The 23,103-nt window shown below is 43.7% G+C and overlaps 4 protein-coding genes across 4 annotated transcripts; all 4 read left to right on the plus strand.

Annotated features, from left to right (window-relative positions):
- The first annotated feature begins 99 nt into the window (after positions 1 to 99).
- On the plus strand, positions 100 to 4,271 carry map1lc3c (microtubule-associated protein 1 light chain 3 gamma). Its single transcript, XM_061829857.1, has 4 exons — positions 100 to 251; positions 369 to 424; positions 1,179 to 1,285; positions 4,028 to 4,271. The coding sequence occupies exons 1-4, from the start codon at positions 188 to 190 to the stop codon at positions 4,191 to 4,193; spliced, it is 393 nt and encodes a 130-aa protein (XP_061685841.1). The 5' UTR covers positions 100 to 187; the 3' UTR covers positions 4,194 to 4,271.
- Positions 4,272 to 6,599: 2,328 nt separating this feature from the next.
- LOC133506637 (interferon regulatory factor 2-binding protein 2-B-like) lies at positions 6,600 to 10,869 on the plus strand. Its single transcript, XM_061830974.1, has 2 exons — positions 6,600 to 8,027; positions 10,117 to 10,869. The coding sequence occupies exons 1-2, from the start codon at positions 7,397 to 7,399 to the stop codon at positions 10,695 to 10,697; spliced, it is 1,212 nt and encodes a 403-aa protein (XP_061686958.1). The 5' UTR covers positions 6,600 to 7,396; the 3' UTR covers positions 10,698 to 10,869.
- A 3,593-nt stretch (positions 10,870 to 14,462) lies between these two features.
- Positions 14,463 to 17,817, plus strand: tomm20b (translocase of outer mitochondrial membrane 20b). Its single transcript, XM_061830462.1, has 5 exons — positions 14,463 to 14,702; positions 16,287 to 16,333; positions 16,649 to 16,730; positions 16,845 to 16,987; positions 17,570 to 17,817. The coding sequence occupies exons 1-5, from the start codon at positions 14,579 to 14,581 to the stop codon at positions 17,612 to 17,614; spliced, it is 441 nt and encodes a 146-aa protein (XP_061686446.1). The 5' UTR covers positions 14,463 to 14,578; the 3' UTR covers positions 17,615 to 17,817.
- A 2,979-nt stretch (positions 17,818 to 20,796) lies between these two features.
- Positions 20,797 to 22,155, plus strand: LOC133505871 (prokineticin receptor 2-like). Its single transcript, XM_061829386.1, has 2 exons — positions 20,797 to 21,215; positions 21,456 to 22,155. Exons 1-2 carry the CDS (start codon positions 20,797 to 20,799, stop codon positions 22,153 to 22,155), a joined length of 1,119 nt encoding a protein of 372 aa, XP_061685370.1.
- Positions 22,156 to 23,103: the final 948 nt, after the last annotated feature.

Here is a 23,103-nt window from a genome sequence, read left to right on the forward strand (position 1 = left end):
AGAGAGAGAGAGAGAGAGAGAGAGAGAGAGAGGAGAGAGAGAGAGAGAGAGAGAGGAGAGAGAGAGAGAGAGAGAGAGAGAGATACCACGTGCTAATCAGCTGATGCACTGCAGCTGAGTGCACGCGCGAGTATTTACGCTCCGGGTCACCGTCGTCCCCCGCATCATCATCATCATCATCTTCATCATGCCTCCGCTCGAGAGGAGCCAGCAGCTGCACAGCAAACCGTTCAAGCAGAGGAAAAGCTTCGGTAAGAGGGAGGGGAAAAGTTAACGAAAAACTTTAAAGAAGTGAAGAAAGAGTTGAAGAAGCTATATATATATATATTTTTTTTTTAAATAAACTCCTTGTTTTGTTTTGTGTGCAGCCACCAGGAAGCAAGAAGTGGCCGGAGTCCGCTCCAAGTTCCCCAACAAGATCCCGGTGAGGGAGGGAATGAATGAATGAATGACTGAATCTATGTCAAGGTCAATCAAGGCAACTCTACTCTTGTTAAAAATAATAATAATAATAATAAATTCAAATTTAGTGGATGACAATGCCCTGGATGCTTTATCTATACCATGAGTGCCAAAGCTTTAGCTTGGTTTGTGGCATGTATTAAAACTATTTAAGATGGCCTACAACTCGCACAAAAAGTCCTCCAATTTCTACTTTGTCAAGGTCCAATTTATGAATGTTTTTCATTTTTTTATGCAGATTAATATTATTATGAGTTGTGGTTATGCGGGGTACACTCTGAACTAGTAGCCTGGCAGTAGAGGAGTGCATATGTGCAATTTTCAATTAACTTACCATGCATGTTTTGGGATGTGGGAGGAAGCCAGAGTACCCAACAAAACCCGTTTTTAATCTGGGTTCGGAACTGTGAGGCAGATGCAAGCTCTAACAAGTTGGTCACCATATCCATAATAAATCTCAAATGCCTTTTTAAAAAAAAAAATTGTTAAATTAAATTCCATCAAGGCAGCCTTAAATGTGGACCTCTGAAGGAAAATGTTCAGACGCTCCTGGTTTAATCCTTTCCGGGCAGGATTTGCAACAGGTTTAAAATAATTGAATATTTTTACGTCCAGAGTATCATTTTCTGAATGTGTTGGATTTTTCTCCCTGCAAAATTTTATTTGGTCCAGAGAGGGTTAATACAGATTGTGTCGATGTGACTCCCTTCTGTCAGGTCATCATCGAGCGTTACGAGCGGGAGAAGTTTCTTCCTCCTCTGGACAAAACCAAGTTTCTTGTTCCACATGAACTCACCATGAGCCAGTTCGTCACCATCATCAGGTAATATTAAAAATAATGACGTCTGTGTTGGCCTCATCCCCAAAACTTTTTCTAATAGGAGTAAAAATACTTTTGGAAAGTCATAGTAATATTGCTGTATTTTTTTTTTTCTTCCCCCCCGCCAAGTATTCTTTTGAGTAAACTCCATGTGGGAGTGGCATTAAACGGCTTGGACCCAAAACTGTTATTGTTCAGGCACCATAATGGGCTTGCATGTCGTTTGCACTTACTGTAAGTCAGGGGTGTCAAATTCATTTTTATCGTGGGCCACACTGTACTCACGGTTTCCCTCAAAAGACTGTTAAGGCTGTGAAACGATAACTGTTTAACCGCCTCATCATATTTAAACATGGAATTTATGAACTAGTTTTGGAATCAGAAATCAAGGGTAATTGGTTTTTCCAAACTATTGTTGTTTAACACGGAAATGCTGCTAATAGCTCGTTATCATTTATATGGCAATTTTTAAATTTTGGTACAGATGTGAACAAAAAAAATCATGGAAGGTGTTACACATGATTTGCCTCCACGGGCCGCATAAAATCATGTGGTGGGCCAGATCTGACCCCCGGGCCTTGAGTTTGACACCTGTGACTTAAGTAAAGGCAAAAATACTCAGCCTGACTACTTGTATCTCAAATCTCCCAAATCGGGTCACTTGTATTTCAATGACCTTATTTTGACATGTAGGGACTTGCGTGGCGTAATCAATCTTTTAAAAGCACCACTATCGCATCCATGCAACGGTACAAGATGATACGATGCAATAGAACAGCATATAAATATGCAGGAGATTACAATCTAGTAACATGACATGTTATTAAATGTCTCCTAGTTCAACTTGTGGAACAAATCAGTTTAGAACACTAGGCAATGTTGTCAGAGGGTTTGAAATGTGATTTTTGGTCTATTTAAAAAAATAAAAATAAAATAATAGATGTATATCCCCTTTGCGTTCCACGGGCCAGCACTGATTGCAAAGGACGGATTACTTTGACATGGCAACATGGAGGCTGAAATCTGATTGGACAAAAAAAAAAATCTATCAATTTACTGGAAGTAGTGCCATAAAGAGAAACTTTAGAGTGAATAGAATACTGTTGGAATACATTTTTTAACTCCAGAAATGCCAAATGGTCATTTTGATGATTTCACAAGTTATTTTACAGTAATTGAAATAGTTGTACCATTTTAAACAATCTTCCATCATTGCCAATTAGTGATGTCATCAGTTTACCTGACACCATTTTGCACTCTTTGTTACAAGAGAGCTTGCATTAAATTCAACTTAAAAATCAGGATTGTTCTGTTGAAATATTAATTTACACACCAGTAATGTTCATGTGGAGAAGTCTCATGCTTATTTTAACCTCTTGTCAGCATGACCTCAGCAGTTTTTTTTTTTGTGTTGGGACATCCAAAGTGTCACAGATTTTATCAAATACAGGAAGAAAAAGATATAAATGCTAGAAATTAAATTTTGATAGTGGTGGCTTGAGCTAAAAAATGACCAGACTTGAGTTTGGAGATATGAGATGCCGTTCAGACAACTTTTTGACTTGCTAGAAAAAGACTTTGTATGATGGCAATGACTCAAATTATTACTAAATATTCTTGTAAGAAGTTTCAAACTGGTTGAAATTTTAAACTGACCATGTACAGTGGCTAAAAAAAATGGTTTAACAAGTCTCCACTTTTCTCATTTCAAAGTTTGCGAAGCCAGGCAACAAATTTTTTTTGTTTTAAAGCAGTTTCATCCCCATATTAAGGCAAATCCAAAATTTTATATTAAATATCTTGGGCCACAGAACAAGAATACGGAGCGCCTGAAGGGGCAGTGCAGGGAAAAAAAAAACTAGTTTCTCATTGATTAACTAGTCAATTGCATGTGTGCATATATAAAAGACCCTTATTCAGGAAGCTACTGCTAGCAGATAAATAAGCTACGACCCATAGGTAGCAGTTTTTCCACACTCATTGTAATGAGTTACGATGCGTAACTTACTCATGAGTAACTTATTACATTGAGAAATGACAATGGCTTGAAATTAAAATATTGTATCCTGATTTCTTAGAGCAGTTTGATTTTATATATTTTTGACATTTCTTCCCTACCCGGGCAACCTCAGATCTGAGAAGCGCCCCGAATATGAGCAATGTTTTTCTTCATGGTGCCTTGCAGCAAAAAGATGCTTCTGGCGACCGGTCCGAGGTGCGCCGTCTTTTTTTTTTTTTTTTTTTTTAAATGTGAGTCAGCAAATGACACATTGGTCCATTGACAGACTAATGAATGGAATGTGCCCGTTATGCCGCAGAGTATGTCGCTGCTTCATTGGCACAATGGAAGCCTAGCTTAGAAGATGGCGTCCTACACAACTCCCAAGAGTTGGATGGCTGTTGTTGCATTCACTCGTTCCCTAGTTACAATACAGCCATTTTTTATTAGACAATATAGCTGACGCTAGGGTTCAAATTTCCTGACTACTGCCTAATCATGGGATTTTTATAAAGTGTACAACATTGCAAATTTTGCTGTTTAGTAGCTTGTCAAACTTGGTACACAAACATTAAGTTCAACTGTAATGGTTGGTGCCTTGTAGCTGCATCCTAAAAAGACATCATTGCCAGGGGCGGTGATCTTTTTCTGAAATATTCCAAAAACATGCGGTGTTCTGCTGTGGTGCCTCTTGTCTGCTCATGCTGCCACTGACCATCGTGTCTTTCTCCCCCCCCTCCCGCCAGGAACCGCATGGCGCTGCTCCCCACCCAGGCCTTCTACTTGCTAGTGAACAACAGCGGCCTTGCCAGCATGACCCTCAGCATGGCTCAGGTCTACAGGGACCACCAGGATGACGACGGCTTCCTCTACATGACGTACGCCTCTCAGGAGATGTACGGTCATCTTTAGCACAGGCATATCAAATTTTGTATGTAAATAAATGTTTTTGTGTATTTTAATAAATAAATAAATCTTATGTATACATCACTCATGGGTGCTCTTTTGTAAAGTGGCTCATGAGAAATAAGTTGTCTTTTTAAACAAATTTCAGTAGTTTTGGCAGTTACAGCAATTTTTAATTTTGATCAATGTGTGTAAAATTGACTAAAGGTACATCAATTTTTAACTTATTGGTGTCTTTGAACAATACCTCTTAAACTCTCTAATATCCAAATTAACTCTGCCAAGAAACCGCTGTTAAATGTATTAAGTATCTTTTACTGGGAAATTGACTCTTGGACATAAGTTACCACTTTTATGAAGATGTGTACCTTTTTAACAGTATGACTTTGGATGCTTTAGAGTTGAGCGCGTCAAGCTGCAGCTTCTCCCACTGTCAGGTTTTCTTTTTATTTTTTTTGTGGAGAGGGGGCTGCTCTGCCAGTTTTGAATTTTGTATTTAAAAGTAGTTTGTGTGACATTTCTGTTAAAATGTGAAGTCTGTGAAATGAAGCCTGAAAATAGTTGTTTGATACATCCCAGCTTTCTCATTGTGTGCGTGTGGTGTAAGCCACATGCAGAATTTTGGTGCCACTGTTAAATGATTTACTCCCTTGAAGTGTCTTCAGTGTTTGGGAAAGTGAACAGGTCCGACTGCTGGTGGGTACCACTGATCTTAAAAAAAAAAAAAAAAAGACTGGATGGCTCATTGGCCACCAAAACTGAAGTCACCACCCGCTATCTTGATGCTCCCAAAACAACCATGCTGACCTGTGCAGCAACACTGATTAACTGCGTTAGTCGCCGGTTTCGTGGCTGAGCAAACATTCCACAGGTAAGTTAGATTTACTTTGACACTGTAAAGGTTTTTCTTTAAATTTTCCTGATGACCTTAATTCACTTGAACAAAGTTTGTTTACGGTTGTTCACTCTCTGCTTCACCGTTATAGGCCCATGGTTTTTCGCGAAAAAAACGATTAAATATTTTCCCAAACTTCATCAGTGGAAAAGCAAGAAAACAATTTTTTCTGGGAAATTTTTGATGTATTTCACAATAGAGAATGCTGCTAATTGAATTAGATTTTCAAATGCGAGGAAACAAGTTTGAATTTTCTGTCTGAAATAGGACGTCACAGAGACATGAACAATGCATTTTGCATATATTTTCCCATTGCGAGTCCTTATTTCCAAAAATATATCTAACTGACTTAAAATTGAATGTTATGCTTTAATAGGATGCTTTAGGGTTAGGAAGTCCTGTGTAAACTAAACGTAAACATTCGTTGACAACGTTGAGGTCATTTCTCGTCTCGGTTTACCAAACAGGAAGTGTGTTGAGGTCACTTTGTCACGCACATGCACACGCAGACAACTTGTGATTTTTGTCTTGTAGGCGGCGGTGACATCAACACAAGACTCCACCAAACGTTGTGTGAGGAGGGTTGAGTCGGTTCCTTTTTGACAAATCAAGCACCACAAAAAAAATAAAATCTTCATGCGTCACGCTTGATTGCTCTCTGAAAGATGCTACTTGAAATGTGCTACTTAAAACATAGCATCTTAAACGTGCCGTAATCCCCATTCCCAATGAAATTGCAATTTGTAAAACGTGAATAAAAACAGAATACAATGGTTTGCAAATTCTTTTCAACGTGTATACAGTACACTAAAAATATGTATGTGTGATTGTGAGCGCGAAAGGTTGGTTGTTTATATGTGCGCTGCAATTGGCCGGCAACCAGTTAAGGGTGTACCCAGCCTCCTGCCCGTTGACAGCTGGGATAGGCTCCAGCACTCCCCGCGACCCTCGTGAGGATAAGTGGCTAAGTAAATGGATGGATGGGTGATATTCTTTTTAAAAAAAAAAACAAATTTTGGATGCTTTCATAGATTAAAGTGGCAGGACGTCGCAATCACGCCAACACTACACCAGGTGTGCACATCAAAGTATGCGTACAAGCTCCGCCCCGGACCGTACCAAAAAGCCTTTAATTGTCATCATAAAAGAAAACACCTCTCCCCAAACTCTTTTCAAAGGTCTCAGAGGCAACGGTGATGCAATAAGTCAAACTATGATCTGACTAACCGAGCAAACGATTGTATGCACTTGCCTCATGTGGCTTCTTTGTGAAACAAAAGCATTTCAACCATCAACTGCAACAAATCAAGCCTACTCAAATTTTTTAAACCTTGTCGGGAAAAACAATCCAGTTGGTAGATCTTTCCTCAAGCTATTTTCAAGACTTTAAACTTAATATTACCTAAAACCTACAAAAGAACTGGGTACAGACTAATATAATTTTAATTTTTTTTAATGAAATTTATCATATTTGGACATACAGTATATGGTTTCTGCCTGACATCAGCGATGTGTTGCTTTGTTTACATAAACGCCGAACTTATTTTTGCCCTCTTGCAGACAGTTTCTTCATCACATGCAATGATGTAATATAATGTGCAATTATGTAACTAAATCACATAGTACTGTTTGTTGTACAGTATGCGTTTGGAAAAAAAGGATGCAAATACTTTTGAGTAACTGCTACATCACGGTTAAAGGTGAGTGTTTTGGGTTTCACGTCTGATGGTGATGGAGCAGTTTGAGCCACAGTTCTGAGCACCCGGGTTCAAGCCCAGCCCCGCCTGTGTGGAGTTTGCATATTGTCCCCCGTGCCTGCGTGGGCATTTCTCAACTGATTGTATTACACAAAAAATAATAATTACATGGACTACATAGATTGTGTAATTAAATTACATAACCTTATTACATATTTGTTACACTCCAATACTGTATATAAAAGTGCACTCCATGTACCTTTTACGTAAAGGTTAAATAAATCAGCAGTAGGGAATTAAAAGAGAATAATGCGCCATCTTTCGCTATACAAACTATCTATGATATGAGTGAGAAGCTGTGCAAGTGTGCAAACAGAAAAGAAACTCGTCCCAGGAACCCGTACGAGCCTGTGACGTCACCCTCTTTATCTCGGTGGAGTCGGTCGCGCGCGCGCGCGGCCCCGATGAAGGCGGATGCTTTGTGACGTCACAAACAACAGAACGCCGACGTCGACATTTCGCGTCGGTATTCGCGCACTCGTCTCGGCTCGTCTGTCGCGTCTTCCTCCCTACGACGACGTTTTTGTGTTCCTGTCGTCGCCCGGAGCCCAGCGACGATGACCGCGGCCGCCAGGCGCCAGTCGTGCTTTCTGTGCGACCTGCCCCGCATGCCCTGGGCCTTCATTTGGGACTTCAGCGAGGCGGTGTGCCGAGGTTGCGTCAACTACGAGGGAGCCGACCGGGTCGAACTGGTCATAGACACCGCCCGCCAGCTGAAGCGGGCCCAGGGCCTCCGCGAGGGCCGGGCGGGAGGGAAGCCGCCGCCTCCGACAGCAGCCAAGGAGCTCCACCAGCAGGCCGCGGAAGAGATCGCATCCTCCCGCTACCCGCTACCCGACAGGCCGCCGCCTCGCCTGGGCCCGGAGTACCAGACCGCGGCGGCGGCGACGACGACTAGGCTCGTCAACGGCTTCCCCAAAGCCGACGACCCGCCCGAACTGAACCGCCAGAGCCCCACCGACCCGCGGCGGTGCCTGGTGCCGCTGCTAAGCGTCGGCCACCCCCACGCCACCGCCGTCCTGGTGCCCAGCGAGGCGACCGCGCTGCGGGTTGACAACCACATGGCGGCGGAGGGCAGGAGCGTGCGCGAGCTCATGGCCGTGCACGCGCTCGACACCAGGTTAAAAAAGGAGCACGTGGGCGCGCACGGGATGATGACGTACGAAGGCCACGCCTCTTCCAAGACAGGTATGGTCATAACTGTACGTTGTTACGCATTTTTGAAAATGAAGTCAAGCAACATATTACGTCAGTTAGACACTACGATTATGAAAGCGCATCAACGTAGGACGAACGTGCTCTATGGAATTTCTCTCATACTTTTTGTCTTTCAAAGAATCTGGAACGCTGCTGATGCAGGTCACCGACATTTAAAGCTACAAGATGTAATTTACGTCACCCCCTAATGCGAAATTCAGTAATACGACAATAGAATGCGTCTTGATGATGTCACATCTTTCTAAAACACTATTATGTTTTGAAGTACCGCCGGGGAGGTGAACAAAGATGGATGCCACGTGTATTTTACGTCAGGCACCTTTTTGGTTAGCTCAGCGTTTTCAAGTACGCGGTAGTTATTTTAGGATTATTTTTGGCTACACAAATGCAAAATATTTTAGTCAATAAATTCCCACATATCATAACAATATCATCACGAAAAAGTGCAATGTTTAGCTTGATTTTTCTACAAATGCAGCAGGAAATGGCCTGTTGTCGACATTCTTCAAGCAGGATGATGCCTAATCTGCTTGTGTTGTGTGTCGTGGTGACCTTGTAAACAAATAAAATACCTTTACAAATCTAGAGCCGCTTAACAAATTGCCTTAACTTTGAAATTGTCAGTGGGTCACCGTGACTCCACTCCACATGGCCCTAGTTGTCTCCATTAAAATAAAATTAATCATTCGCGGAGTACAGACATGGATGATTTTTTTCAGAGGATCATTTTGACATTCTGTCAGATCATAAATACTCCAAACTTAAACAAGACTCTGAGATGAAGTCCTTCGAGTCGGTGGCCCTACACTGAACAATTTGACACATCGCCCCCTTATATAGACCATGGGTATCAAACTCATTTTTGTCGTGGGCCACGTTGTAGTTACGGTTTCCCTCAGAGGGCCGTTATGACCGAAACTATACAAACCTTTAATCGCCTCATCATATCTACACATGAAATTTAAGACCTAGTACTTTGGTAAGCCAAAAATGCTTGCAATATCTCCCTGTTATCACTTATGATATGATGAGACCCCATAGCTCAGTGGTTAGGGCATTGGTTTGGTAAACTCAGGGTCGTGAGTTCGTTTCTCACTGGGGCCTGCACTCCCCAAGAGGGGTTGTGTCAGGAAGGGCATCTGGCGTTAAAAACTGTGCCTAACAAATATGAGCGTTCATCTGAGATGACACGCTGTGGCGATCCCTACCGGGACAAGCCGAAAGAAAGCTATCATTTGTGATATGATGATTTGAAATTTTTGTACAGATTTTTTAACAAAAGAATCATGGGAGTTGACACACTATCTACTCATTCGCCTTTACGGGACACATAAAATCATGTAGCGGGTCGGATCTGGTCCCCGGGCCTTGAGTTTGACACCTGTGATATAGACCATATGGTATTGTGATGATATAAATTTTGTAGCAAAAATACTCTCTGTACTTGGTATCAGTAACGGTGAATACTCAAGAGTGAATACTTTTCCTGGTATCAGTCTGAAAAGTGGTAATCGTGTTGAGTGAATTAAGGAGCTTCATTTTGACAAAATTGTGCTTTGCCACCTTGCCCGGAAGTATAAGTTAAAGCAAATATGTTATACATGATTAATAACATATAAAACAAGCAAAAACACATTTTTAAAAATAAAGAAAAATACCAGACAGGAAATAAGCATTTAAAAAAAAAGACTAAAATAACGTAAAAAAAATAAATCAAATGGAAATCCTATAAAATTCTTACAGATGAGGGAGGAAAAAAAAGTTTTTAACCTGGACTTAAAACCATTGACGTTTGAGGTGATTTATATTTGCAATTTATTGCATTTATTAAGGGAGAGCTAAAACATTCATTCATCAATTTTCATCAATGCACAGGGCCGCCATGTTGGGCATTATCACACTCTGCTCTTTGTCACAATTGATGGTCTTGGAATCAAAATAAGACATCTGCAAACTTTTGCTTTTACTTTGGAACGCAATCGTTGATATTTTTCACAATTTTGTCACGGAAGTGAACGCGTCCTTACTTTGTCCTATTGTGTTGTTTTGTGCCCTCAAGAGAGGGGGAAGAACCCCCGCAGCTTGAAGAGGAAGGCGTCACCCGAGCCAGACGGCAAAAGCGCCCCCCCCAAGTTGAACGACGCCGAGGGTTCGCCCTGGTTCCCGTCGCACTCCGAGGCGGTCAAGATGGCCCCTGCCCCACCGCCCGGCTTCTCGCCCCCTGGGGCGGCAGCCCCCCCGCCACAGAACGCTCAGCTGCCCGTCGCCGCGTTAATCCTGACCACGGACAATGCGGGCGCGCCCAAAGACGCCGCCCGGGCGAGGCGGAACAGCGGCTCCCCGCCTGGGCCCGGGGGGGACCCGGGGGCGCCGGGCGGCATCCCGCTCTGCTGCACGTTGTGCCACGAGCGCCTCGAGGACACGCACTTTGTCCAGTGCCCGTCGGTGGCGTCGCACAAGTTCTGCTTCCCGTGCTCTCGCGCCAGCATCAAGACGCAGGGCGCCAGCGGGGAGGTGTACTGCCCCAGCGGGGGGCGCTGCCCCTTGGCCGGCTCAGACCTGCCCTGGGCCTTCATGCAGGGGGAGATCACCACCATCTTGGCTGGAGACGTCAAGGTGAAGAAGGAGCGGGACTCCTAACAAGGGTTCCTCTTGTTAACCGCGGCGACCGCGGGGCCCAGTGGACTCAAAACTGTGACGTCTTGTATTTTTTTGTGTTTTTTTTTTTGCTTTTTCACAACGCTTGGTGTTTGTACATTTTTCAACACAACCAATTGCAGTGAGCACTTGGGCAATAAAAACAAACCACTCACATCGTGTGTGTGTGTGTGTGTGTGTGTGTGTGTGTGTGTGTGTGGTGTGTGTGTGTGTGTGTGTGTGTGTGTGAGAGAGATACAATCCCCTCCAATGTTTTGGGGGCTCGGGTTACATGACCACATCTGTTATCTCTCTCGGTGAGCTGAGGCTGCGCGAGATAAGTGCGACTTTAAAAATAGCGCAGTCACTTCCTGTTTGCGGCGGTGGTGGTGGCGGTGACGTCTGCGCCGTTTCCAGTGCCAACGTTGCATCGGAAAGAGGCAAACGTCAGTGGGCGCAATTGTTGGCGCACTTCCTACTCACAACTTTGGGATGTTGATATATTGGATCTAGATTGTTCCCTGAAATGTTCACTGAAAATCGTTTTTGGGTGCTCGGGAGTCAGGAATGAGTTAAAGATTGCAAATGTAATAAATATCTGCTTTAAAAAAAATCCATATTGGTTACCTAACTAGTATATCTAGACTTATGTCATTCAGATTTTTTGTATAGTCAAAATATGTCTTTACGTAATGTGTAGAGCCCTGGAGGCAGACCGCTGTCCTAAAGAACTGCACCAAATCAGAAGGATCAGGTTGTGCAGTTCATGAGGTAGCTGGGGCGCTGAAATAAATTGAGCAACAGGTGTGGCGACAGTAGGTTCTGTGGGTTACAGGTTCTGAGCTTCCGGCCAGGGAAATGTCACCGCTTTGTTTTAGCGTTGAACCACACCTGGTGGAGTGAATCAAAATTACGGACTTCATTTTTTTCTGGACTAACCCAGCCCCCTTGGAAATGCATGATTTTTAGTATGTTATTAATGAAAAAACAGCAGCCAGTATGGACCCGTCTGATTTTTTTTCACCACAAAACATGATTTTGACGTATTTGGCATTCAAGCGGTCTCATCTGTTTATACGAGTTTTACCTCCGGGAAGGTAGCTCGTTGTTCCTTCGTGTTAGCCGAAATGCCAGCTCGTTATGTTGCTCGAACACTCGGGAGGATGGATTCGCTCTTCACACTTTTCAAAAAGATCCGGTTTGTCGTGAAAAATGGATGACATGGGTGCAAAGGACGAGAGATTTGTGGGTTCCAAATGACAGGTAGGTGTGTATACAGCTACTAAAAAAAAAAAAAAAAAAACAGTAGTTGGGGGGGGGGGGTCATAATCCGTAAGTAGGGGTGCTAAATGTGCCACCCTGGCCGAAGCTGTGATCGGTGGACGCAGCGACGCTGGAGTGGCTCATCTCCGCCGCGGATGTGGATCGGACATGGAAGCAGTTTGGCCGCGCCGTCATCGCTGCGGGCAGCGTTTTCATCGAGGTGGCGTGGCCGTGATCCGTATATCATCTAAATATGGCTCGAAACGATAGGGTAATATTGACCCGGTCACTTCCCTCGGTTGTGAGATGTTCTCTTCTTTGAAAAAAGCTTCCGTGTCAGAAGGCGTGTTCGTCTCCCAAAGTAGGTGCCACAGTGTCTCAATGGGGAATGTCACGGACAGAAGATGCAGCCAATATGGCGACCACTTGGATGTTGAATGACACGTCCGCAACTTTGAGCATGGATGACGCGCTCTCCGCTCATATTTATTTTTTCGTATAGACATTGAAGTGTATAATGTTATATGTATTTTTCAGTACAATATCTATTTTAGAATGTTTATAGGGATGACACTTGGGCTTTAATATTGTACACAACAGCTAGCTTCTCTCAGTTCTCTATTTGACCATCTGAAACGTTTCCTAGCTAGAAAAAAAAAAACGTCAGGTAAATACTACCTGGCAACAAATGGCTGAATGTAGCAACAATGAAGACTGGTAGTGTCTTGATATTAGAGGGGCCTCACTGAGGAGGTGGCCATGTGTACCATGGAATTCCCTAGTCAGTCCCCCCCACCCCACCCCCCATGGTCACCTGATGTGGATGAAAGGCAACCATTCCCTCGCGGTATATTGTAACTACTGTAAACAATAATCCCTTCCTACTGCCTTAAACCCAAACCACCACCAAGAGAAAATGTCACAATTTATTGTGTAGGACATTTATAAATGTCAAAAATAGTTCAAATATATCAACATGGTTTAAAGGTGAAAGGAATTCCTTGAGGGGAAAAAAAAAGGTCATTAGGTGTGGAGGTCAGAGGTTAGACAGTCTTAGTCTTAGTGCCATCTTTAGTTTAATCAGCTCTGAGATGTCTGCTGGTGGGCTCAAAGGTCACTCAGGGAGGCCCTGTGATTGAAAGAATCTCACTTCCTGGTCCACATTCTTCGGCATACACGTGCGGGAAAGAAGCTTCTTTTTGAAATGGATAGATTTTGCAGAAATTTTGCAAATAAGTTGCCTCAATGACAACATGGCTTGGACTTGGTATTCGGGAGTCATTTGTCACTAATTTATAGAATTAAAAATTAAATGTTCATTTTACTCGTTATGGCTACTATTGCCCAGCTAGTTAGTAAAATCCCAACGTCAACGTTTTGGATCCACTTACTTGTTAGCTCGCTCATTGGTGCTAACGTGCTGGTTTTAAGCCTCAAGTTGAGGGGACCACAGAGTGTTTACTATCGCTCTCTGTGAACGTTCAACTTTAAGACGGGATTCCCTGTCTGCCTGTAAATACGTTAAGTCTCTTAAGTGATTAGCGCTCATTCAGTGTGCTAACACCTGTCCACGTAAAAAAAAACAACAACTCACAAACGACATTAGACCAACACAGCGTGATTGTCACTTCATAACTTAGACACACAAATGTCCTTTTGTCTATTTTCCATACCATGTCTCCTCATTTGGGTCAAGGGCGAGCTGGTGCCTATATACTATACTGTAATTCTATTTTGCTGACGTTCTGACCAGAAAAAAAGTACACCTTTGTTTAAAAAAATCCATTAATTAAAGGTTTGAAATCACAGGCCACTGAGGCGTTAGCGTGCCACATTAGCCTGAGCACGCCCTCTGCAGAGCAAACATTGACATTACGCCCTGTGGATCGTCTCTATCCATCCATTTTCCAAGCCGCTTATCCCCACAAAGAACGCGAGAGTGCTGGAGCCTATCCCAGCTAACTTCGGTTCATTTAATTTTTTTTCATTATGTATACTGTAATCCGTATTGGAATTATACCCATAGGCATAAAATGTTTCACCTAACTTGACCATTGTACCTCAAATTAACCAGATTACCTTTTTGCAGTTTTGCTGTTCTAGGTATGAAGATAAGCTAAAATATCACCAATCGGTTACATTTGTTATTCATATCGACGATGGATTTTTATCATAACGTATTTTGTAAATATTTTCTGTCAGGCGATTGCCGGAAGACTGAAAGGCTGTGAAGGTTAGGGACATAGATACGATTAGGTAACTACAACACGCCCTTTTGTATTGCGTGCTTACGGTGACGCTAACACATGAGCGAAAATAAATATCATTTGTCCAACTTTTTTTTTTTCTCCGAATGTTACATATCAGTAGTACATACCTGACAAAAAAGTCGGTTGAGGAATGCCTTCGGTGAGACCATCAACCTTTCCAACATGGCCGCCGCGTAAGCACGTCGGTCAGAGGAGAAACGAGTCAGCACTGGCGTTTCTAAAGCGGTAGTATCTATGTGAAGGGTCCTTCTAGGGTCCTTTCTCTCCCCGTGACGCCGTTCTGACTTCCGAGTCGTCCAACCACTCTCAAAACGGGCGAGAAAAGGTGAAAAACCGTACAAAAAGCTCGCTATGATGGTTGGGAAGACGAGTGCCATTGCGGCGGGCGTTTGCGGGGCTCTCTTGGTCGGATATTGCATTTATTTCGACCGCAAGAGACGCAGCGACCCCAACTTCAAGAACAGGCTGCGAGAACGTGAGTGCTGCCTGCCTGACCTCGTTCTTCCTCTTCATCAACTTTGGCTTCCATCCGATCCATTTCGACACGGTTTGATTCGATTGACTAAGATTTATGCTAAAATATGTTTACGCTCTGCGATGTGACCTGGAGGGATTGAATTTACGCACCCCTCGAAGCAAACTCCCTGTACTTGACCGACATTTGAGGGGTTCTGTGTCGTCTCAGAAGGCATTCTGGGCCACACGGGGCTGTTCGGGCTCGTTCTGCTTTTTTTTTTTCCAAAGATGGACGCATGAGTGACGTTGTTGCTAAGTTACGTGCAACATCCGAACTATCTGTAACATGTTACCCGAGTCATGTTTAGGAATTGGTATCGCTAAGATTTTGACATACTATTTATCCATCCATTTTCTTCACCGCTTATCCTCACAAGGTTCGCGGGGAGTGCTGGAGCCTATCCCAGCTGTCAACGGTCAAGAGCCGGGGTACACCCTGAACTGGTTGCCAGGCAATAGCAGGGCACACGGAGACAAACAGCCGCACTCACAATCCCACCTAGGGGCAATTTAGAGTGTCCAATTAATCTTGCATGTTTTGGGGATGTGGGAGGAAACCGGAGAAAACCCACACAGGCACGGGGAGAGCATGCAAACTCCACACAGGCGAAATTTAATATATAAAACTGTCCTGAATACTTCTTGTTCATCCATTTTCCATACTGCTTATCCTCACTAGGCCCATCCCAGCTACACCTGGAACTGATCGCCATCCAATTGCAAGGCACATAACCATTTGCAGTCACATTTACACCTGTTGGGAGTTTAGAGTTTTCAATTCACCTGTAACGCAGGTTTTGGGGATGTGGGAGGAAAGCGTAGTACCTGAAGAAAACCCACACAAGCACAGGGAGAACAAGCAAACTCACAAAGGCAAGGTTGGATTTGAACCTGGTTCCTCAGAACGATGAGGCAGATGTGCTAACCAGTTGGCTACCGTGCTGCCTCCCTCAATTTTTTTAAATTAGTTTTGTTATTGTTTACTGTTTTGAGCTAATCTGAAAAAAATCCTACACAAAGTAATATAAACACGAGAGGGATAAATGGCACAATAGACAGTTGTATAGAATAGTACAAATCATATTGTAATATGATTGCACAGACGGGGAGGAGGCAGCTGTGCCTCTTGGACTCAGATTGTTAAAATCCTTTTGAAACAAATATCTTGATTTTATTGCGAGTGAGAAATGAAATTGGAGCGGTAGAACGTGCAAAATAACGTTCTCCCCCAAGTCTTGGTACCTATTCCTAGTCATGTGGTCTGAATCTTGTTCCACAAGTCCTGCTGTTTCAAAAACCTTACCTGGAACACGCTACTTGCAACTTTTTCCCCCAAAATGCTCCAAAACAAATAAGCCTGAAGCGTCATGTTTTTCTAATAGAATATGTTTACTGTACTTTGGTCGCGTGTTGAGCAGATTGGCACTGCACATTGACGAGATGTTAGTTAATCTTCTGAGATGGCAGCCAGGATTGTGACTTGTCACCTCGAAGCTCTGAAGTGACGCTGAAAGATGCTGACTGGTTGCTGCTGTTGTTTCAGGCAGGAGGAAGCAGAAGGTGGCAAAAGAGCGAGCTGGGATGCCCAAGGTGACGTGCCTTTTTCTATTTTATACGTCTTCAAAATGGAATCAACCCAGTTGAATTTAACCAACTGGAAATAGGTTCAAATACTTCTTTTCTTCACTGTACCTTTCATCGATGAACAGAAAAAGAGAGGTTGTATTGAAAAGTAGCCATCAGTTGCTACCGTTTAGGCTTTTTTTTTTTTTTTTGTATGTTTGCCTTTTTTTTTTTTTTGCAATAAATAAGGCTAGCGGAATATTGGGCTCATTTCGTTTTGACTCCCCAGGATAGAAATGTGAAACATGGATAACGTGTGCGCTTTGTTTGAACCCTGAGCAGCTTCCTGACCTGAAAGACTCCGAAGCGGTCCAGAAGTTTTTCTTAGAGGAAATCCAGTTGGGGGAGGAGCTTCTTGCCCAAGGTAACAACAACAACAACAACAGTGGAAATGGTGTTTGCTAGTGTGCTTACCAGGATTGAGCTCACGGTGGCGACACTTGCCTCTTTTTTTTTTTTTTTTTTTTTTTTTTCCTAGGCGACTACGAGAAGGGCGTGGACCACCTGACCAACGCCATCGCTGTCTGCGGCCAACCTCAGCAGCTCCTGCAGGTTCTCCAGCAAACGCTGCCGCCGCCCGTCTTCCAGATGCTGCTAACCAAGCTGCCCACCATCAGCCAGGTGCCATTACCGTGCAGGCACATGTGGCTAAGAGAGCAAAAAAAAAAAAAAGAGAGAGAGAGAGAGAGAGAGAAACGACCACTGTTTGGTGGGATTAAATTCAAATCACTTCAAAACATGCGGCAGTTTGACAAATAGTGAACAAAACTGTAAAAAAAAAAAAAAGAGGCTTCAAGCTGTTGATTGGCGTTCCAATCAAAATAAATATAAAACAAAAAGAATACATTGTGCATTTAAAATGCCCGCCTTGCTAGTTGACGGCAAAAATATAACGGAAAACAACAGTGAGGAGCTAATAATTAGCATCGAGAGTCACCTTGTTACAATTCTTTTTGCGACTGATATTTGAACACAAACGATGGAGCAACACATTTAGACAGGCAAAATTACTGCCAGGTGCTATCATATATGACTGCCCAGAGGTAGCCGAGGAAGGGAAACCGACCGGAAGAAGCAACGCATTGAGCACAAACACTAATTCTTTAGCATCCTATTTGATTATGTTGTTAATCTGTTTTATGAAGTACAATTGATTCTTTTGAGACTCTCCACTGATGATTTGTGTGTGTGTGTGTGTGTTAGCGTATCGTGAGTGCACAGAGCCTGAGCGAAGACGACATCGAGTGAAGAGCACACCACGGCCATCTACGTCTTTCTCTTCTTCCATCATCGCAGCACCCGATTGGTCGATTGATTGATTGATTGATTGATTGACAAGCAGCCAGTGAGGAACCTCGTGTGACTATTTATTGTTTTTCTCCTGTTCTTCTCGTAGACTTTTTGCTTAATGTTTTTGTCATCCCGCAGAGGAAACATAAAAAGTGGGAACAAACAAACTGCGACTTTTGTCTTTTGTGACTTGAGGATTTACTAATAATTACGTCTTATGACGGGTATGTACATGTGGACTGTTAATACACGCTGAACTCCGGCCAATTGCAGAGTACATGTAAACAAATGAGCATTCACAGGTATGGCCAGTTTCGAGTTTTAAATCAACTTGACATTTTTTTTGGGAATGTGCGAAAACCCACACAGACACGGGGAGGACATGCTGGGCCTGATCTGAATTCTGGTCCTTAGAACCTTCAAATAAATATAGGAAAGGTGAAGTATTACATTTGACAAGCTCATCAAAATGCATAAAATAAAGAAAAAATGTTGACGTTTGATTGGAGAGTTGCTCTACCAAGCTATACAGTTGTTTTTAGCTGATGGGCTGACTAGGAAGTACTACATGTACATGTAGTACATGTTCAAGTGCTTGTGCGCACTTGAATGTTGCCCGTGCGCACGCCCCCTCCTCCTCTGAAGACCAACAGAAGCTTGGAGGAAAAACAAAAGTCGCTCGCTCTAAGACACTCAGACAAGAAGTGACGGATTTTCCCCTGGACTGAGACTCAGTAATATTTCTATTAATTATGTATTGTATGTCTTTTTTTAAAACTTCATTTTACTGACAAAAACTATGATGAGAACAACCTGTTTGGCTGCAATGCTAATTCCAGGTAAGAATGGAATATATTATTCATGTAACACAACATTCAAGAGATGTCATTTGAAGGTTGTGTGGGGGGAAAAAAAAAAAAAAAGTATTTGTCTAACATCTGCAGGTCATATTGAACCTCAGGGAACTTAATTTGGTATACTAAACTAAATAATGATAATGTGTCTTTAAAAGTGTAAAAAAAAAAACTGAGCTACATTACTGCATCATACTGAGACTCGTTACAAATATTTTGTCACTGTGTAAGTAGGTCTACGGTTTACACAGTACTGTACACAAAAGTACAACACATGCTGAATTGTGTGCACCCAGGAGGAAAAACATACTCGGTACTCAAAGTCCAAAAAATACAATAAAACAATGGTAAAAGTAGAATTTTAGATGTGACTCAGTTTGTAGATTTAAAAATGTACTCATGAGTAAGAAATGTACATTTCGTTTTCTGCCAATTATATGCAACACACGTAGCTTTGCCAATGTTCGACTGACAAAAAAATTGCAAAATTAGGTCATCTGAATAAAGAAAAATTTGCATTTTTTCCCAGATTAAATTAGACAAACGAAACGATCATTTTTTGAACCTATGAACCTATCAATCAATTCTCTTCAATTAGACAACAGTTGGGTCTTATCTTTCTTCTGCAAATCTGTATTGTTGTTTTTGCCTCAGATGCATTTTTGATCCAAAACGTAATTTTTACTCCCTCCCCAACCGTCGTTGCCTCTCCCGCTATCTATTTGTGTTTTTTAATTATGTTGCCATCAGCCAAAGTTGAAAAAAAAAAAATCATCAAGTATTTTGAAACCATAGGTGCACCAATTAATTATATTGACAATAAATCCATGATCAAATCAACTATTATTGCAATTTATTAATCAATTAGAGCTGGGGTGTCAAACTCATTTTTATCGCGGGCCACATTATAGTTGCGGTTTCCCTCAGAGGGCTGTTATGACTGTGAAACGATAAAAATAGTTTATTGCCTCATCATATTGACATGTGAAATTTATGAATTACTTTTGGAATCAGAAACCAAGGGTCATGGGTTTTTCAACTATTGTTGATGTTTGGTAATGTAAAAACGCTTGCAATACCTCAACATTAAGATTTATGATATGACGATTTGAAATTTTGGTACAGACTCGAACAAGAATCACGCAAGTTGACATCCATGATTTGCCTTTAGCGGGCCACATAAAATCATGTGGCGGGCCGGATCTAGCCCCCGGGCCTTGAGTTTGACACCTGTAAATTCAATCATCCAAATCCTCAAAATTTCAGTTTCTGAACAGCAAATATTCTCCGATTCTTGTACTCCGCGTTGAATGTTTGTGTTTTCTCAAAAGACATTTGCAAACATTGCTTTTATTTTGGAAAACAATGTAACAAAGTCTTTGCAATTGGTCACTTCCCACTCCTGTGCGTGTACAGTAGTGGGAAAAGCAGTGACGTCACCCTGCACGTGCGACATTCCGCACGCGTGGGGAAAAAGTGTCGACTACGTGACGACAAGCGAAGCCGCCGCCGACTGACTTCATCCGCACAAACGTGAAAATGAAGTCTCGTCGTCCAAACAGTCCTCGCCGCTTCCTGTCTGGGCTTCATTCGCTTTTCTGGTTTTCATTTTCAAAGCTTCTCAACTTCCCCGTCGGTTCGACGCGCGACTTTTGTTTGGGATGCGGAGCCCAAAGGCAGGTGAAGGGGCGGAGCTGCACACGGCGCTGTGCGCTGATTGGTGGACACGAAACAATCGCTTCTCAAATTGGAAGAAAAGCAGAAGACTTCAAGTTGAAAGCGGTGATTAAATGATGCTCGGTAGTTTAGTTGAAGACGAGGAATTCCCGAAGTTACCTGGGACCCTTATGAGGATAAGCAGGTCAGAAAATGGACGAATGGCTGCGTCATACCAAAATTTCTTCATGCCTGTTGTTAAAGGTCCCATATTTTGGGCATTTCAACCTCAATGAGTGACTCTCTAACATGGATTTAGCACAAAAGTGTCAATTATCAACCACGTCTTGTCCTCTGGATCTCCAGAAAGGCCCCCCGTCTACTACTGCCGCTACTTCTGTTTGACCCAGTTTTCTATCCACTTTGTTCATATTCGGCTACGACTTTTATTTCATTTGCCCGATCTTGAATTGTGAAAATCTGTGAATGACTGACATTTTAATTGCCATTTATTTTTCACGTTCCGAGACGAACAACTTCAGTCAGTTGCCATTTGCAGATTTTCTGGACTAAAATGCGTCTTATCTCAGTTTCTCTTCTGGACGCTGTTTTTCCCACAGTTCGTCAAAAATGAACAACAGCAGTTGGTCTCGGGTTTCCGACTTGGCGGATTACGACACGGTGGACTACGAGGTGTCCCCGGAGGACATCCCAGACGCCACGCGCGGCCCGGCCTTCCTGGCGGCTAGCGTGGTGATCGCGGCGTCGCTCGTCAGCATCATGGCGGTGTGCGGCGTGGGAAATTGCGCCTTCATCGTCAGTCTTGTTCGCTGCAGGAGGCGTCGTGGTCTGACAGACCTCCTGATGGCCAACCTGGCTGTGTCCGACACCCTGGTGGCGGTCATCTGCTGCCCCCTCCTGCTGGACTACTACGTGATCAGTCAGCTGTCGTGGCGTCACGGATTGGTCGCTTGTGCGGCCGTCAACTACCTGAGAACGCTGTCGCTGCACGTCTCCACCAACGCGTTACTTGCTATCGCCGTAGACAGGTTGGTACAAATGTAAATATGTCGGCACAACTGTATACAAGTCAATAAAACTGTAGCCAAGCTAGTAAAACCACAGCCAGATCCACCACAGACAAGTCAGAACAACAAGGGAAGGGTGCTGAAAATTCCCAAAAGGGGGGCGTTGCAAAAACAGTTTGGGAACCACTATGTTAACATGTGGTTATGTTTGCGCAGGTACACTGGAATCCTTTGTTAACGTGTTGCATTGTGTGTGTTGAGGTACGCGGCAATCGTGCACCCCCTGGGTCCTGGCCTGCCCCCCCGTACTTGGTACTTTATGCTGGTGGCGGTCTGGGGGGTTCCGGCTGTGATCTCCATCCCATCAGCCTCGATGTCTTCAGAGACCGAGTACCTCCAGGGGGCGGGCGGCCCCCCTAAAACCTTCTGTGCTCAGATCTGGCCCGTGGACCAGCGAGTCTTGTACCAGTCCTATTTCCTGCTGGTCTTGGTTCTGGAATTCTTGGTCCCGGTGTTCGTGATGGTGGCCTGCTATGCTCACATCTCCAAGGAACTTTGGTTCAAGAAGGTTCCGGGTTTCCAGACTTTGCAGATCCGCAAGCGTCTGCGTAAGCGTAGGCGGACGGTACTGGTCCTCATCCTGGTCCTGCTGGCCTACGTTCTCTGCTGGACCCCTTACTATGGATTCTCCTTGCTCAGGGATTTCTACCCCACCGTCATCTCCAGGGACAGGAACTCCCTGGTGGTGTTCTACGTCATGGAGTGTGTGGCCATGAGTAATGGCGTTATCAACACACTTTGCTTCATCAGTGTCAGACACAAAGCCAGAAGGACAACAAAGTCCAAACGTTCCATCCCAGCCCCGCTGGTCTACTTTGTGGCCCGCAAGTCCACAAGTGATGACGCCCGAACTTCCTCACTCAGGGTCACAGAGGAACCGGGAGGAGCAAGCAATAGGTAGCCCTGAAGGTCCTGATGAGACCTCTATATATGGCTTGAACTCCTGTGAGTCTTGGGAAACATCCAAGGACCAAGGGACCAAGATCATCCTAACCTGAAGGCCAAACCTCCTCATCTGGTTCTACTCTTGTGTCCGCGATCAGGTTCTTTTGGTCACAACCCACAGCTCACGACCAGAGGGTAGGGAACCTTGTTAGTGATAAATTGAGATCTTGGGTTTATGGGTTCTGGTCCTTCCCCAAGACAATCCGACCCAAAGAGACTTGAACACATCCACTTGGGGCAGGATCTCATTGCCCACCTGGAAAGGTTTAGACTATTTTTACTGAGGACCATAGCCTCAGATTTTCATCCCAACTGTCTGAAAGTCATCTATGAACTGGTCCAGCGACAGTTGAGGATCCCTGCTTGATGGAGCCAACAAAACCACATCACCTGCAAAAAGCAGAGACGAAAAACTGAAGGCTCCAAACCGGACACGCTCACTGCCTCAGCTGTGCCAAGAAATCTTGAACAGAATCGGTGACAAAGGGCAGTCTTGGCAGAGTCGCTCACCGGTAACAAATTTGACTATTCGACTAAGACGGGGACCGGGCAAACCATTTTAGGGGGCCGATCACCCCACACCCCAGAGCCTCCTCAAGGGCCCCTGTCAAACACCAAGTCCACAAAGCGCATGTAGACTGGACCTTTGAGGATCCTGCTGAGCGTGTAGAACTGGGGACCCCACCTCAGAGTCTCCAGACTGTGCTTCCTCGAAGAAAGGTCGGACTTGAGGAGGTCTTTGAAGTATACTTCCTAACAACTCACAACGTCTCAAGTCGAGGTCAGCAGCTATAAAAAGTTTTGAATGTTGTGGTGACAACCAAAGTACTTGTGCTCTATTACTCTACATTTTTCAGGTATGTGTACTTTACCTGGGTATTTACTTTTCGGTTATTTCACAGCC

The sequence above is a fragment of the Syngnathoides biaculeatus genome, chromosome 9 (genome assembly GCF_019802595.1).
Source record: "Syngnathoides biaculeatus isolate LvHL_M chromosome 9, ASM1980259v1, whole genome shotgun sequence".
Taxonomy (NCBI): Eukaryota; Metazoa; Chordata; class Actinopteri; order Syngnathiformes; family Syngnathidae; genus Syngnathoides; species Syngnathoides biaculeatus.